Source organism: Mirounga angustirostris, unplaced genomic scaffold, assembly GCF_029215605.1.
Source record: "Mirounga angustirostris isolate CCGP_5_RB_7025 unplaced genomic scaffold, mMirAng1.0.hap1 SCAF_8, whole genome shotgun sequence".
NCBI lineage: Eukaryota > Metazoa > Chordata > Mammalia > Carnivora > Phocidae > Mirounga > Mirounga angustirostris.
The window spans coordinates 94,779,377-94,794,468 of record NW_026991716.1 but is presented as its reverse complement, the minus strand read 5'-3'; the positions used below and the strand labels follow the sequence as shown (position 1 = coordinate 94,794,468).

Below are 15,092 nucleotides of genomic sequence, written 5' to 3'. Positions count from 1 at the left end.
ACTACAGGTAACCATCCACCGACTCCATCCATGTGCCCCAAGACCATATAAAACCACTTTAAGAGGGATGCTCATGATCCCTTTCAGTGGTTTCCCAAACCTCCTGCTGGCCATCAAATAACAATGAGGCAAAAATGTACAAGGTAGACAAATGTCCCATGTCTAGGGACCAGCAATGATCCGTGAGCTTTTCATGGGAACTAAACCCATGAAAAGACAAGTAAATAAAAGGTAAGAGTTTAGAAACTTTAGAGCAATTTGAGATTGCTACAACATCCAAGCACATGACCAATGAACTTGCCTTGAATAGGGCATAGACTAGTTTGGGGATTACTGAACTTGTAATTGTAACATGATGTGTCACATGTGGTCCAAGCTGCAGACCAGTTATGTACAGTAGGATCATGAGTTGGTCTCTGACATATTGGTGGAAAAAATCTCATCCATTACTACAGATAACTGAGACTCACTGCTCTAGATTCTTACAGATGATGAACTAAATTAAGCATGATAATTATCTAAACACATTCCAGCAAAATACTATTCACAAATTAAGCATGCTGAAAAAGTTAACTGAGAAAATATTTTGGCCACAGAATAGAAGGCAACCATTCTAGTCATTTCTCGTATGCATTATTCTGACAATCAGACTATACATTTTTCAAAGACAGGCATTTTGTGTTTTGTTATTAGGTATCCCTCATTGTTTCTAAGACAGTATTTACTAGACAAATCATAGACTTTCATTAACTCCCTATTTATTCTTCACTCATTCTAAGCTTTATTTACATGGTTGAACAAGAATACAAAAAAATACATTTCCATAAAAATAATAAATCCTTACATAGTACATTATTGTGTCACTTTACTGGTAGGTCAGTATTTCAGTGACTTCATTACCCAAGGACAGTCTCAATCCTACAAGGCCTCTAACCATAAGAGAAACAGCTACCACAACACCTAAGAATGTCACCTCTCAGAGAAACAAGACACCTTCAGCTCTCACCCAAAGTTTACTAACTAATACTTGTGTATACAATAAATAACTGGTTACAAACCTAGTTATCAATTGATAAAAATCAAGCTTCTGGTCTTACAAGTTTAGTTATCAATAGATTTAAAATGACGCAAAGAATATTGCTAGAAGCAACTATGCCAAGAACAATGAAGGATGACTAAAGAACCGTAAAAACAAAACAACAGAGCAGTCTAGAAGCCATTTAACATAAAGGCAAACTACCCAATACAACTCCAGAATACCCAAGGGCAGCTATTTTTAAACGGGTTCAATAACTGATCTTTGTTACTCTTAATCATCAAGGAAGGTTCAATTTTGGATAATAAACCCTGGCTAATGAGGCATTCAATATTACATACACCTTAGGAAATTTCCACTTGAAAAAGTTATAATGAAGTATCAGCATTTAAAGAAATAAATTTAACCTAATAAGTAACTAATACTGAAATTAAACCTACTGTATTTAACACACATTGTATTTCCAGGTTTTTTTAATTTAAAATATATGCAGGGGTGCCTGGGTGGCTCAGTCAGTTAAGTGTCTGCCTTTGGCTCAGGTCATGATCCCAGGGTCCTGGGATCAAGCCCTGCATCGGGCTCCCTGCTCCGTGGGAAGCCTGCTTCTCCCTCTCCCACTCCCCCTGCTTGTGTTCCTTCTCTCGCTGTCTCTCTCTCTCTCTGTCAAATAAATAAATAAATAATCTTAAAAAAAAATTTTTAAAAAATAAAATATATGCAACACTTAAAGTGGAACTTAACACTTAGAGAATTTATGGAATTTGAACACATGAACTCACTTGACATCCATCTACAAGCACTTATCTGTTGAATATATAACTTCAACATACTTGTCAAGACTGAGCAGAAAATGTAGAAAAGGGGCCAGTCCTAAGAAGAAACTAAACCTACCTACCACTCTTGACCTTCCCTGACAGCCACCTAGACACAAAATAGACCTGAAGGGATTACATATGAAGAGCTCTGAGAGCACATTGAGAAAAACTTCAAATACAGCAGAACGTAACCAAAGTTTTAACAAATACAGAGTCACAGAATAGAAAGTGCTAATCAGAAAAATGCAAGAATTTGAAACTATACAGCATAGTTAAGTCCATATTAATTTTGTTAACATCTATAGATACCAATCAGTCAACAGTGCATACAGTGTGGCAGGTTTAAAAAATACAAAGATAATATTGTTAAATGTTTAAAAAAATCAGACTCAAAATAAGACTCTGCCAACAGAGAAGCAGAGATATAATTGCCCTCTGCTTGACTGCCAAGGCCCCATGCAATCTGGCCTCACCCAACTCCATGCCAACATTCCAGGACCCACGGACGTCTTCATGCCTCTGCGGTCATCCCTACTGGGGTTCTCTCACCTCTTCCCCACATCCATCCAAATCTTGTTACTCCTTCAGGTCCAGCTGGAATCTCATTTTTCCCAGGAAATCTTTCCTAGATGTTCCTGGTCCAAGTCATCTACCTCTTATATAATCTCTACTTCCATTTAACTTTCACTACACAGCTTGGCTCTTAACTGCAATCTTGGAGTTACCTCGTGTATATTAGTTTTTGTCCCTCATCCTAGTGTCGTCAGCCTAAGACTCCCAGGGACAGATCCACAGTACAGCAAAGACACGTGTATTGACTCACTGCAAAGAAAGATGGTGTCCACACCAGAACTGTAGGGCGTCTCACTGCTGTACCAAAGCTAGACAACAGAATCCTTAAAAGCCAAAAGCATGTCTATCTTTGTTTGTGAAAAAATGAAGTAAAGGAGTCATTATCGGATTTGGGGGAATGATGGAATTTAAGTAAAATTTAAATAGAGAGGTTCAAACCAAAGCAGAACTGTATATAAAGTGATCAACATCAAGTCTGGGCTGTGAAGCAGATGTTTATAGTCCAAGCTAATTTTTTACTTTTTCATTCCTCATCAAGCTAGACAACAGACTTCTTAAAGGCCAAAATCACTTTTATATTAATTCATATCCTATATGAAACTAAGCAGCACATACCAGATGCTATATAAAGGCTATTTGATATCTGATTGATGGATAATGAAATTTTAAACAACCAAAGCCATAGATGATGGGTTATAATTATAAAACTACATAAAACAATCTTTTGGTAGTCTATATAGGAAAAAAAAGAGGTAGTAAGAAGGAGGTATATTTCTTACCTACAACACCAAAAGCTGAAACAGCTCGAAATAACCCGGAGGATCCTTTCTGTCCCATCTTTGTTCTATTTCCTAGATCCAAGCGGCCAAGAAGTTCTCTCACTTCTTGTTGAGTATATACGTGCTAAAAATAAGCAAATTTAATCCGAAAGGTTGTGCTTATTCTTTAGATTATTTATTGCCTGTAAGAATCACTAGCTATTTCATAGAGAAGTACATTATAGTGCATAACTAAGCTATAATTTTAAAAGCCAACAAATTCCCTAACATTAGCAATTATGGGTGGTTACTGGATCACATGTCGCTATACCAAAAAACTTTGTCAAAACCTCATCTTCTGGGGCACCTAGGTGGAGCAGTCTGTTAAGCATCTAATTCTTGGTTTCGGTTCAGGTCATGATCTCTCACGGGTGTCATGGGATCGAGCCCTATGTTGGGCTCTGTGCTCAGTGCAGAGTCTGCTTTAGATTCTTTCTCCCTCCCCCTTTACCCCTCCCTGCTCGCTCATGCTCTCTCTCTAAGAAATAAATAAAATCCTTAAAAATAAAAAAACCCCTTACCTTCTGAACCACACATTTAAAGGATCATAGGCAAATTTCAAGAAATCTGTGAACTCCTTAGAACTGTGTGCAAAGTTTTGATTATACATACATATGTGTATTTTTATGAGGCCCACCGCTTTTCTTAGATTCTCAAAGAAATCCCTGATCAACTGTTCCCATGCCCAAGTAAAACCAAGAATCAATACATTATATTAATAAAAATTCCCAGAATGGGGGGGAATGAAGAAAAATACCCATGAGTGCTGGAAATCACAACATACAATTTATCCAAAATTATTATAACATAGAAAATAGTTTTGCAAAGAACTTAGTAAAAATGGGTTGCAAACTGTAGCTACCAACATATTTGAGAAACCAGCAATCGACACAGATTCAAAATATTCAGACAGAACTTCAATACAAAGGGTAAGTTAGGTTCTCTCATTTGAAAGAGTTAAAATTAACTATTCAATACCACCATGCTGTATTTCACTTTTGACTAACAGTCTCATGTTTTTGTGCTATCTGAATTAAGTCTGTATTCCTGGTCTGGATAATATAACATCTGTATAAGCTTCACATTTCTCTCATGCATAGCAAGTCACCAGAAGATCACCTAGAGGTGATTTTTAGCAGCATAATTAAAAGTCTGGAGCACAGAAGTCTGCCCTAACTTCAAGTGGCTTCATATTAAAGCACAGTAATACATAATTTCTTCACTATATGCAATATTAAGAGTTAGATTAAATCCTTAAAATACCACTTCTTTAAAAAAATATATTCATTATCTTATCCAAAGAGTTTGCTTTATAAAACAAATCAAAATGAAGAACAAAGTGTAATTCCAGCATACTTTGTAACATCAGTAATTCCTAGAAACCAGATTAGAGATTTAAATTCTAGCCAACCATGAAAAATAATTATAATTTTCAGATGCCTGATGAAAAGAGGAAAAAATATATCAATAAAAGCTGTGAGGATAGTTCACACCCTTTAACAGGTACAAAAGTTACTGTTTGTATTCAGGCTTGCAAGATACTTACCCTATCATCAATTATGACCAAATCTTTTGGTTCTGTTCTATCAATCTTCAAAACACGGTATTTTGTTTCTGCATGATTGCTCCCAACTAGAAAGTATCTCTATAAATGAAAAGAAATGTCATTAGTTTTTTAAGGCACTTTTCCTTATATACATTTTATAACCACTTTGGTTTTTGAAATTAAATACTGTAATAAAGTTGGGTTACTTTTTTTTTTTTTTAAAGGTTTTTTTTTTTTAAGATTTTATTTATTTATTTGAGAGAGAGAATGAGAGACAGACAGCACGAGAGGGAGGAGGGTCAGAGGGAGAAGCAGACTCCCCGCCGAGCAGGGAGCCCGATGTGGGACTCGATCCCGGGACTCCAGGATCATGACCTGAGCCGGAGGCAGTCGCCCAACCGACTGAGCCACCCAGGCGCCCAAGTTGGGTTACTTTTGAAAAGAAATATTTCTGTTAAATATAACTGGCAGAGTAAAGAAAGGCTGATTCTAAAAGGTCAATTTTAAAATTGAAATATTCTTAATGATGTCACGATAAACATCAGTCTGGTATTTGAAATGTACCCAGTAACCAGGTCAGATTAATTTAATTATATTATATAAAGATTAACCTAACTGATTGGAGACTGATGTTTAAACTTTGCCAGGAAGAAGCAGCTCTAGTAAGAATTAGAAAGCTCAACATGTAATTAGGAATGCTTAGACAATTATAGCTATGAAAATATTGAAATTTTATCAAATAAATCTTTATAAATTTTCTGCAAAACATTGAAAATGACTTTAATATAGCAACTATAAGAACCCCAAAGTCCCATAAAAGATTTAAATAAGTGTAGTTTCCCAAATGGCTTTTTATAGATAAGCTACAGGAAATAATTAATATTCTTTCTTTTCTGAATACTTCCTTGGTGCATTATACCTGAGCACATTAGTCTTCTTAAATAAACACTAAGAATAAAATTAATAATTAAAATATAAAAAAATCTTAAATTTAAAGAAAATGTTTTTAAGAAAACTTAAACAAGGTGAGTAATTTTTAAGAAAATAAGTAAAACCCATTAGGAAAAATACATAAAGATATTTTGCTCTAAAAAATGTCCTTAAAAGTGGTGCTTTTTCAACAGAGCAAAAATTGAGAAAACATTGCTACAATCAACTGGCATCTTACCATCTCATTGGTCAGTTAAGATTTACATCCACAAAACAATTAAATAACAAATAAGATCCTCTAGATTAATGGCCAAACTGAAGTATGTAGACCATGGGACTGCAGAGCAGGAAAGATTAATGTGCGGTACCACAGGTATAGAAAATGTCAGAGGAGTCTGGACTTGAGTTTAGCCTTAAAGGATGGGAAAGATTTTTAAAAGTAAGATTTTAGTGTACATCAGAAGATGAGTACTTAGTTATATTGTTTTAACACTACATCTGCAGAAATAGGTGAATTTTTTATTATTAAGTATAAATCTGTTTACAAAGGTCTGTTCTAGACTTCCAGGCTATACAGAACAAAACTATATGTTAAAAGATGATTGGTTCTGGGGGCATATGCCCCAGGCCCTGCACCACCCTGCTAATGCCTGGATGGGGGGTGGGGGGGCATGGTGCCTGTAATTATTAAACACAAATTCAATTAAAAGATGATTGATTAGCCCAATCTTAAGAGGAAAGCTAGCCAAAAAAAAAAAAAATGGAATCCCTTATTTCCTAGGAAGGGGTACAGTCTGAAGGACATGACCAGTTATAATGAAGTAGAAATACAGCAATTTTAATAAAAGTTAGTAAACTAACTTGAGACATCCAGTGACCAGGACTTGATGCACCGGGGGAGCAGCCAGAAGGGCGGGGACAATGAGAGGGAGGAGGTCAAAGATTCTTGGCCTGGCCTCAGCTAATTCCTGTCCCTGTGACCCCACCCCCCACTGGGGGGGGGGGGTGGTAACCAACCTAATAAAATTAACTTCAGAAGGACGGTCTGTAAACTATACATGTTTGTTATAGCAAAAAAAAGAAGCCACCTTCTTGAGGACTTGAGGAAAACAGTCCCCACTAGAGGAAACAGCAAGTGCAAAGACCTAAAAGAGAAGAAGCCTGGTGTGTTTGTTAGAGAAACAAGGTTAAGTGAGAAAATGCTCATAAAACAGCTAATGCGGTGAATAGCGTTCAACACAAAGAAGACACTTGATGGCTGTTAGTTCCTTTTCTCCCCTTTACTTTTTAAGATGTCAGTGAGTCTATGCCATTGCATTTAGAAAGTGACAGAAAAACGGAAGGAAAAAAGAGAGTACTTTAGAGAAAGAAAAACATGTACAGGACCAGAATGGAGCCAGAATGGGAGAATGCACAAATCTACTAGGAATCAGTCTTTGTCCTCAGGAGAAAACAACCACAAATTAACAACCGTGAATAGCATGCTATAATAGAAGGATGAACTGGATGATGACAACAGAGGAAGGGCAGTTAACTCATTTGGGGAGGGTCAGAGCAAGCGATCCAGAGGCTGGTGTCCTGGTGCTGAGTTTGGCCTTGAAGGACCTCTCAAAAGGACTCCATGTCTGCAGCCAAGATAAGATGAGTGATACCTACCATCTCCACCTGCAACAATCCTCTCTCATCACCTGCTCCCTCCCAAAGCACTTTCATTTATATCTATAGCACTTACTTCTGAAGGCCTTATCTAAATTCATTTAAGATGTCTGCCCCCTTCACTTAATTATATGCACTGGAGAGAGGGGGGCTAACTCCCTAATCTCTGTGGTTGTTACCTCTGGTCTGGTAGCACAGTCTGGTTCCGCAGGCATTGAGTAAATATTAGGTAAAGAGCACCACCTACCACAGATGAATCATTTAATTTGCTGGGTAACTTTCTACAAGGTTTGCGTGAACCCATCTTCTTTGGGTAAGTCAGTCTCTCAGTAAGAAAGCACATCACAGCTTTAAGAGAGGTAAAATCCCTGAATGAAATTCCTAGAATTTTAATAGATCCTAGGAAACTTAAGGAGTAATTACAGTAGGACTATGATTTGGCAGCTTCTCGTAAAAAGACAGTTGTGATTCCTGAGTACTAGTGGGCCAATGATTTATGGGCCGTTAGAGCACCCACATGGGAGGGCAGACCTACACCTAACATACCCAGACTCTTCCAAAGACTCCATGAAGCAGAGGAACCAACAGCTAAAATCTACAGAATTTACAAATAGATTTGAGTGGGTAAAAAGAAACAGGAAGCAGGACCACTTCTAAAGTGGTCCAAGAAGCCTAAAAATGTTTTGTGCAAAGAAGAGCGACCTCTTGTGGAACCAGCATGTGTGAAAGAAAACCACAGCTCTCATTTGGCCTCCTGTGGATAGAATCACTTGCCTGCACTGCCCTCTGGTGGGCAGTGGACCATCAACTTTTACACCAATTTTTTTTTAAGCGCTTAGTCAATCCAATTACTTTTGTTTGAGCCTGGTGGTGCCACTTAACTGATTTAGGGATGGACTGCAGGGAGGCAGATTTGAGGGGAAACCAAGAGTTCTGTTATAGGGGCGCCTGGGTGGCCTCAGTCGGTTAAGCGGCTGCCTTCGGCTCAGGTCATGATCCCAGGATCCTGGGATCGAGCCCCGCATCGGGCTCCTTCCTCAGCGGGGAGCCTGCTTCTCCCTCTCCCTCTGCCTGCCACTCCACCTGCTTGTGCTCTCCCTCTCTCTATCTCTGTCAAATAAATAAAATCTTTAAAAAAAAAAAAAAAGAGTTCTGTTATAACATGCCCAAAGAGGTCAAGTGAGAACTTCTGAGTCTCTGAGAGGAGACTTCTGCGAGGAGAGATCTTAGAGTGTGTCAGCAGCACATACATGGCCTTTAAAGTCATCGGACTGGATTAAACCTAGTATGGAGACTGAAGATAGAGACAGAGCCCAAAAAAACTAGCCTGAAGCACTCTATATAAAATTATTTAGAGGCTGGATATAGAGAAGGAACCAGGTTAGAAGACAGAAAAATGGCCAGTGTTTTTGGGAAAACCCCAGGATAGCATGGAGTCATCAAAGCAAAGGGAGGAGACCATTTGGAAAAGGAGGGAGAAGTCACATCCACATCAAATGCTGCTGAGACTGGGTGCAGCCACTCCGGAAACCAGTATGGAGGGTCCTCAAAGAGTTAAAAATAGAGCTACCCTATGACGCAGCAATTGCATTACTAGGTATTTATCCAAAGCGTACAAACATAGTGATTTGAAGGGGCACATGCACCCCAATGTTTATAGCAGCAATGTCCACAAAGAACAGCCAAGCTATGGAAAGAGCCCAGATGTCCATCGACAGATGAATGGATAAAGATGTGGTACACACACACACACACACACACACACACACAATGGAATATGACTCAGCCATCACAAAGAATGAAATCTTACCATTTGCAACAACATGGATGGAGCTAGAGGGTATTATGCTAAGTAAACAAAGTCGGTCAGAGAAAGACAAATACCATATGATTTCACTCATATGTGGAATTTAAGAAACAAAACAGATGAACATAGGGGAAGGGAAGGAAAAATAAGATAAAAACAGAGAGGGAGGCAAACCATAAGAGACTCTTAACTCTGGGAAACAAACTGAGGGTTGCTGGGATGGGGAGGTGGGTGGGGGGATGGGGTAACTGGGTGATGGGCATTAAGGAGGGCACTTGATGGAATGAGCACTGGGTGTTCTATGCAACTGATGAATCACTAAATTCTACTGCTGAAACTAATAATATACTATATGTTAACTATATTGAATTTAAACAAAAAAATTTTTTAAAAAGGAAATGAAAGAGAGAAAAACAAAAACAAAAACAAAAAATGCTGCTGAGAGGTCAAGGAAGATGAAGACACGGAAGTGCCCAGGGGATCTAACAACAGGATCTTTTGAGTGGCCATTCTGTGGGCAATCTCAGTGATACGGTGGGGACAAAATCCACAACACAGGCGTTTGAAGAGCAAATGAATAGTCATCTGGATAAAGGTGAAGAAGTGAACACCTCTGTTCCTCCCAAACACCTTACTAAAACTATAGTAAAGTTTATGTTCATTTTTTTAGACATAAGCCCCAAGGCAAAGAGAAGAGTGGAGATAGCAATAAAAAAAAAATCATTTGAAACTGAAAAGCACGCCCGAGAAAGCTGAACTCTAAGCTGGCAGTGGAGAAGTCTAGAAACAATCCAATTTACACAACAGAACTTCCAAAAGGCATGGAAATGTGTGGCATCTCTTATCTCTGGTGGTAGGGGTAAAAAATTTCAGAAAACTGAAGATAAAAAGAAGATAGCTCAAGCTTCTCAAGAGAAAAAAAAAAAGAAGTGCTTCAAACCAAAGATCAAGAACAGAGTAATATTAGAAATTCTCAACAGCAACAATCAAATGTGAGGATGGGATAAGGACATTTTTAGAAGGTACAGGCTCAAAAAAAGTACTGCCCATGAGCCCTTTCTCATGAAGCCATTGGAGGAGGTACACCACCAAAAGGAGGGCATAAATCAGGAAAGAGGAAGCTGTAGGATCTGGGAATCATCGCAGCTGACTGCCCAAGTGCACACGCACATGCAGCTACATATGACCCAACACCTGCTGGGGAAAACACTTGTGTGTGTGTTTGTATATATGCTGGGGGAGTGGGGGTTGGCAGGAATGGCGGTGGAGAAGTAAGACACCCCAAGAAGGCTACATGAAATGCCCATTGAGATGGAAGATGATCTGAGCTGGCCCTCTTCTGAGACTGAAGTATCACTGTTCAAGAAAAAGCTTAACATTTTAATATGTAGCTTTAACAGTGGTGACTTAGTATGAAGATGAATGTGTTTCTAAAATATATACATGAACTGCAAATGGAATATAATAGGTAATCCACTTAACAGGAAATTCAGTATCTATTAACATTATTATCTCCTTTTATAATGACAGGCTAATTAATCACTCACTTTTCATCTGATGGAAGAAAATCGGCTTTCTTCAAAGAGAGGAAATTTTAGGTTGCCTGACAGCTTCAATTAATGTTAAACTTCACTTGAACTTTCGGAATAAAAGTATTATTCTTAAAGATAACCATGAAGTTACTTCTCACAACCTAACGGCACTGCAGGCCCGCCTCTTCACCTATTCCAGCAATCCCACAATCAGTAATGAAGCTCGAAAGAAATGAGCCTCTGAGAGTCAAAAAGGATGTCTCCAGCTTTACTCTTTACAGCTTCAGGGTTTTACTGATGGAGAAGCTTCAAATCCCCTGCAGAAATAAGTGGAAACTTGGTCACCTTCAACCCCACCTTCTGAATCAGCTAGAATCACTCTGCTTCTCTCTCCCGTTTTATGTCCTCTGATTTCCCGCTCCGATCCCTTAGCCAACCACATCTTATATTGTTCTCTCCCGTTCCCTCATTATACAAACAGGCTAACATCTGGGCTAAGTAAGCTTGCATTCTTCACGATGTGGTTCTTACTTACTTTATTCTATTTTGTATGATAGGATGGAGAGGAGGGAGAAGCTTCCTTGAATCCTTTTGAACAAGGCAGGAATTAAATAAACACACACACATACATACATACTAATAATTTTGAACTAGCAAGAGTAAAGATCATCCTAACAACTTCATCCCTACACATGTAGACACAAAAATCCACCACAGTTCTGTTCAGCCACCAATTTTAAACTCAACCACTATATGTTAATTTGTTAGAAAATGGTCACTTATTGCAATGGTAAGACCCCTAGGGCATTATATATTAAGTAAGGGCTATAAATTGGAAATCATCTAAGGTAAACTGCACTTTCAAACAGCACAACTTCAGGCTGCTAAATCCCCTGTGGGCAACTCCTAGTTGCACTGGACTATATGAGCAGTAGGGCTGGATCTGACCTTAGTTTACCTGAAAGCTTGGGTCACAGGACAGACAAGGGCCAGGGCATCAGCACGGAAGCCAAAGGGCAGCATGAGGGCTGGGTGCCAGAGAGAACAGGTAAGTTTTGGGAGGAAGCAGACCCTTCATAAGGCCAGAACTACAACTCTGGCAATGCTATTTACCAACCCCTTTCCTCTCCAGCGTCCTCAAAATCCACCTCCAAACACAGGTAACAATGACCACCTGACTGTCACCTCAGGAGCAGTTCTGCCCAGTTATCCTTCTAAATGAAGGCTCGGGACAAGAGCAGCCCATTTTGTCCATTGTCTCTTCTGTTCTTTTGTTCCCCTAATTCTTTCATAACCAATTAATACACTCCCATCAACCAAAATAAGAATGCCCTTATTCTGACTCATACACTTGCCAACAATGACTTTTGTCAATCTTTCACATCTTTGCCATTCTGACAGGTGAAAATGGGAATCTATTTTCATTTTATTGCTTTAATTATCAGCAAGTTGAATTATCTTTTTATATTCATACTTCTTTTTTGTCAGATTGCCTATTCATGTCCTTGTCCTTTTTTGGTGGGTGTTTTATTTTTCAGAATGGTTTACAAAAGTTTTTGTATATGGGAATATACTGCTTTATTTGTTGTTCAGGCTACTAATACTTTTTTCATAGTCTTTTGACTCTTCTTCTATTTACATTTATAGTTTCAAATGCTTTCTATTAGAAAAGAAAATATCTCAATGATCTAAATTTCTACCTCATAAAGTTAGAAAAAGGTCAACTCATTAATCTGAAATCCATAAGAGGAAAAAAATAAGCCTAAGAACAGAAACTGATTAAATAAAAAACAACAATAGAGAAAATTAACTGAGTCAAAAGTTGATTCTTTCAAAAGAGTAGTAAAATTGATAAATGCCTAGCAAAATGGATCAATAATAAATGAGAGAGAACACAAAATACCAATATCAGAACAGAAGTGGAAGTTTTACTACAAACCCTAGAGACATCAAAAGTTTAATAAGAGAGGCACGTGAGTGTCTCAGTCAGTTAAGCATCTGCCTTCAGCTCAGGTCATGATTTCAGGGTCCTGGGATTGAGCCTCACGTTTCCTTGCTCAGTGGGAAGTCTGCTTCTCCCTCTCCCTCTGATCCTACCCCCTGCTAGTGCTCACGTGCCCTCTCTCTCTCTCTGTGTCAAATAAATAAATAAATAAATAAAATCTTTTAAAAAATAAAATAAAAAAGTTTAATAGGAGAATATTATGAACAACTTGACTCCAATAAATTCAACAACTAAGATGAACTGGACAAATTTCTTGAAAAATACAATTTATCAAATGTGATTCAAGGGGCACCTGGGTGGCTCAGTCAGTTAAGAGTCTGACTCTTGATTTTGGCTCAGGTCATGATCTCAGGGTTGTGAGACTGTGCCCTGCCTCGGGCATGGAGCGTGCTTAAGATTCTCTCTTCCTCTCCCTCTGCCCCTCCCCCGCTAAAAAAAAAAAAATGTGATTCAAGACCCACTGGAAATCTTCACGGCCTATAGCTGCTATAGAAATTGATGATCAAAATGTGTCCCATAAAGCAACCCCAAGCACTTTCAGTAGTAAATTCTAGCAAACATTTAAACAAAGAAATAATATCAATCTTACACAACTACTTTCAGAAAATAAAAGGAACACTTCTCAACTCATTTTATGAGACCCAAGTTACCCCAATACCAAAATCAGACGAAGATGTTAAAGAAAATGATAGACTAATATCCTGAACACAAAAATCCCTGCAAACTATCAGTAAATAGAATCTAGCAATATATGAAAACAATAATACAGCATGATGGAGTAGAGTATATCCCTCAAATTCAAGGTTCTTTTAACCTTTGTAAATGAATTAATGTAATCCACCATACTAAGCAAATAAAGGAAATGCCATATGCAGATGCAGAAAAAAACATGCAACAAAATTCAATATCTATTCATGATTTTAAAAAACTCAGCAAACTAGGAACAGAAAAGAATCTTTCTCAATCTGATAAAGGGCATCTCTGAAAACCTACAGCTAATATCACATTTAATGGTGAGGCTGTTTTCCCCATAAGATCAGGAACTAACAAGAAAATGTCTGTTCTTGCCACTTCTATTCAACTTTGCACTAGAGATCCTAGACAATGCCAGAAGGCAAAAAAAAAAAAAAAAAAAGGCAACCAGATTGGGAAGGAAGAAGTGTTCCTCTCCCTAAATGATACGATTATGTAGAAAAACTAAGGAAATGACCAAAAAAGAAAAAGAAAAGAAAAGAAAAACCCTACTAGAACTAGTAAGTGAGTGTGATGAGAAAAACAACTATTTTGTGTCCAAGCCTAGGTATTTTACAGTATGATAACCCTGTTCACACCCAGAGTCTGAACATTTAGATTAGGACCTGAGTTTAGGATTCCCACCATCATTTCCCACTTTGCTCTTACATGATACCTTTTAAAATAACTACTTAGAGTTAAGCCCACAAAAAGTTAGTGACCTCTGTTACTGCCACCTTTTAAGTAATAGGTACTTGCTACCTTGCTCTCTATCTACTGCCCACATGTGACCTAGGACAGAGGACTGCCCTTCTCCTAGATTATTCCCTCCCACCTCTGCCACTTCTAAATCCTGTGACTCCACGTCCTTTGTGTAGGTGTATTGAAACTGTTCCTTCAATCAAAATGAATCCGTGGGTTTCATTTCCCAAAGTGAAAGTTCAGTGTTGAGGGAGCTACCTGCTGACCCCATGTGAGTGGCTTGTGCCCCCCAATTCAGCAGGTCATAACCCACATATTTTTAATTCAACACACCAGCTACAGCTTCTCAACATGGTGACTTTACTAAAGTTTCAGGATATAAGTTCAATATATAAAAATCAACTCAATATCTGTATACTAGTAACAAGCAATTGTTAAATCAAATTTAAAATCCCATTTGCAATAGTATCAAAACTCATAAAATACTCAGGAGTAGTAAAATTTCTAGACTGAAAATTACAACATATTGCTAAGAGAAAGTAAACACCTAATAAATGGATAGATATACCATGGATTAAAAGATTCAATATTATATGATCCCAAAATGTAAAATTTTAGATAGTCCCAATTACAAATATTTTAATCTGTAATGCAAAGTCCATGTGTTCTAAACTGACTGAAAGAAAACAGTCTCTTTATACATGGTTTGAGTGTCCTTCTAGCATATTATCACCTAAAGGTAACTTTATTTTTCTTTTTCCTTTATCAATGTTTGCTATGCTCTGTTTTTCTTTCCCTGCTCCTATTTTCTTCACTACTATTACTATTACAATAGAGGTTTTTGGTTTCATCTTGTTAGTTTGCTTGCTTGCTTAAATTTCTTTATGAAAAAAAGTGCCCTATGTATGAAGCAAAAATGAAAAGAAGAAAATCTTCTTGT

General features: G+C 37.9%; 1 protein-coding gene across 6 annotated transcripts in view; it reads right to left on the bottom strand.

The window, feature by feature from the left end:
- FIG4 (FIG4 phosphoinositide 5-phosphatase) overlaps positions 1–15,092 on the bottom strand; it is a 128,826-nt gene that overhangs the window by 108,366 nt on the left and 5,368 nt on the right. For 4 of the 6 annotated variants that reach the window (XM_064597989.1, XM_045865298.3, XM_045865300.3 and 1 more), the window contains exons 2-3: positions 4,789–4,887; positions 3,204–3,327 (exon numbers count right to left, since the gene is read on the bottom strand). In XM_064597989.1, coding sequence (XP_064454059.1) covers positions 3,204–3,327; positions 4,789–4,887 — 223 coding nt within the window. Of the gene's footprint in view, positions 1–3,203; positions 3,328–4,788; positions 4,888–15,092 lie in introns of those variants that run through there. The other 2 variants (XM_064597990.1, XM_045865302.3) reach the window with 2 other exon arrangements.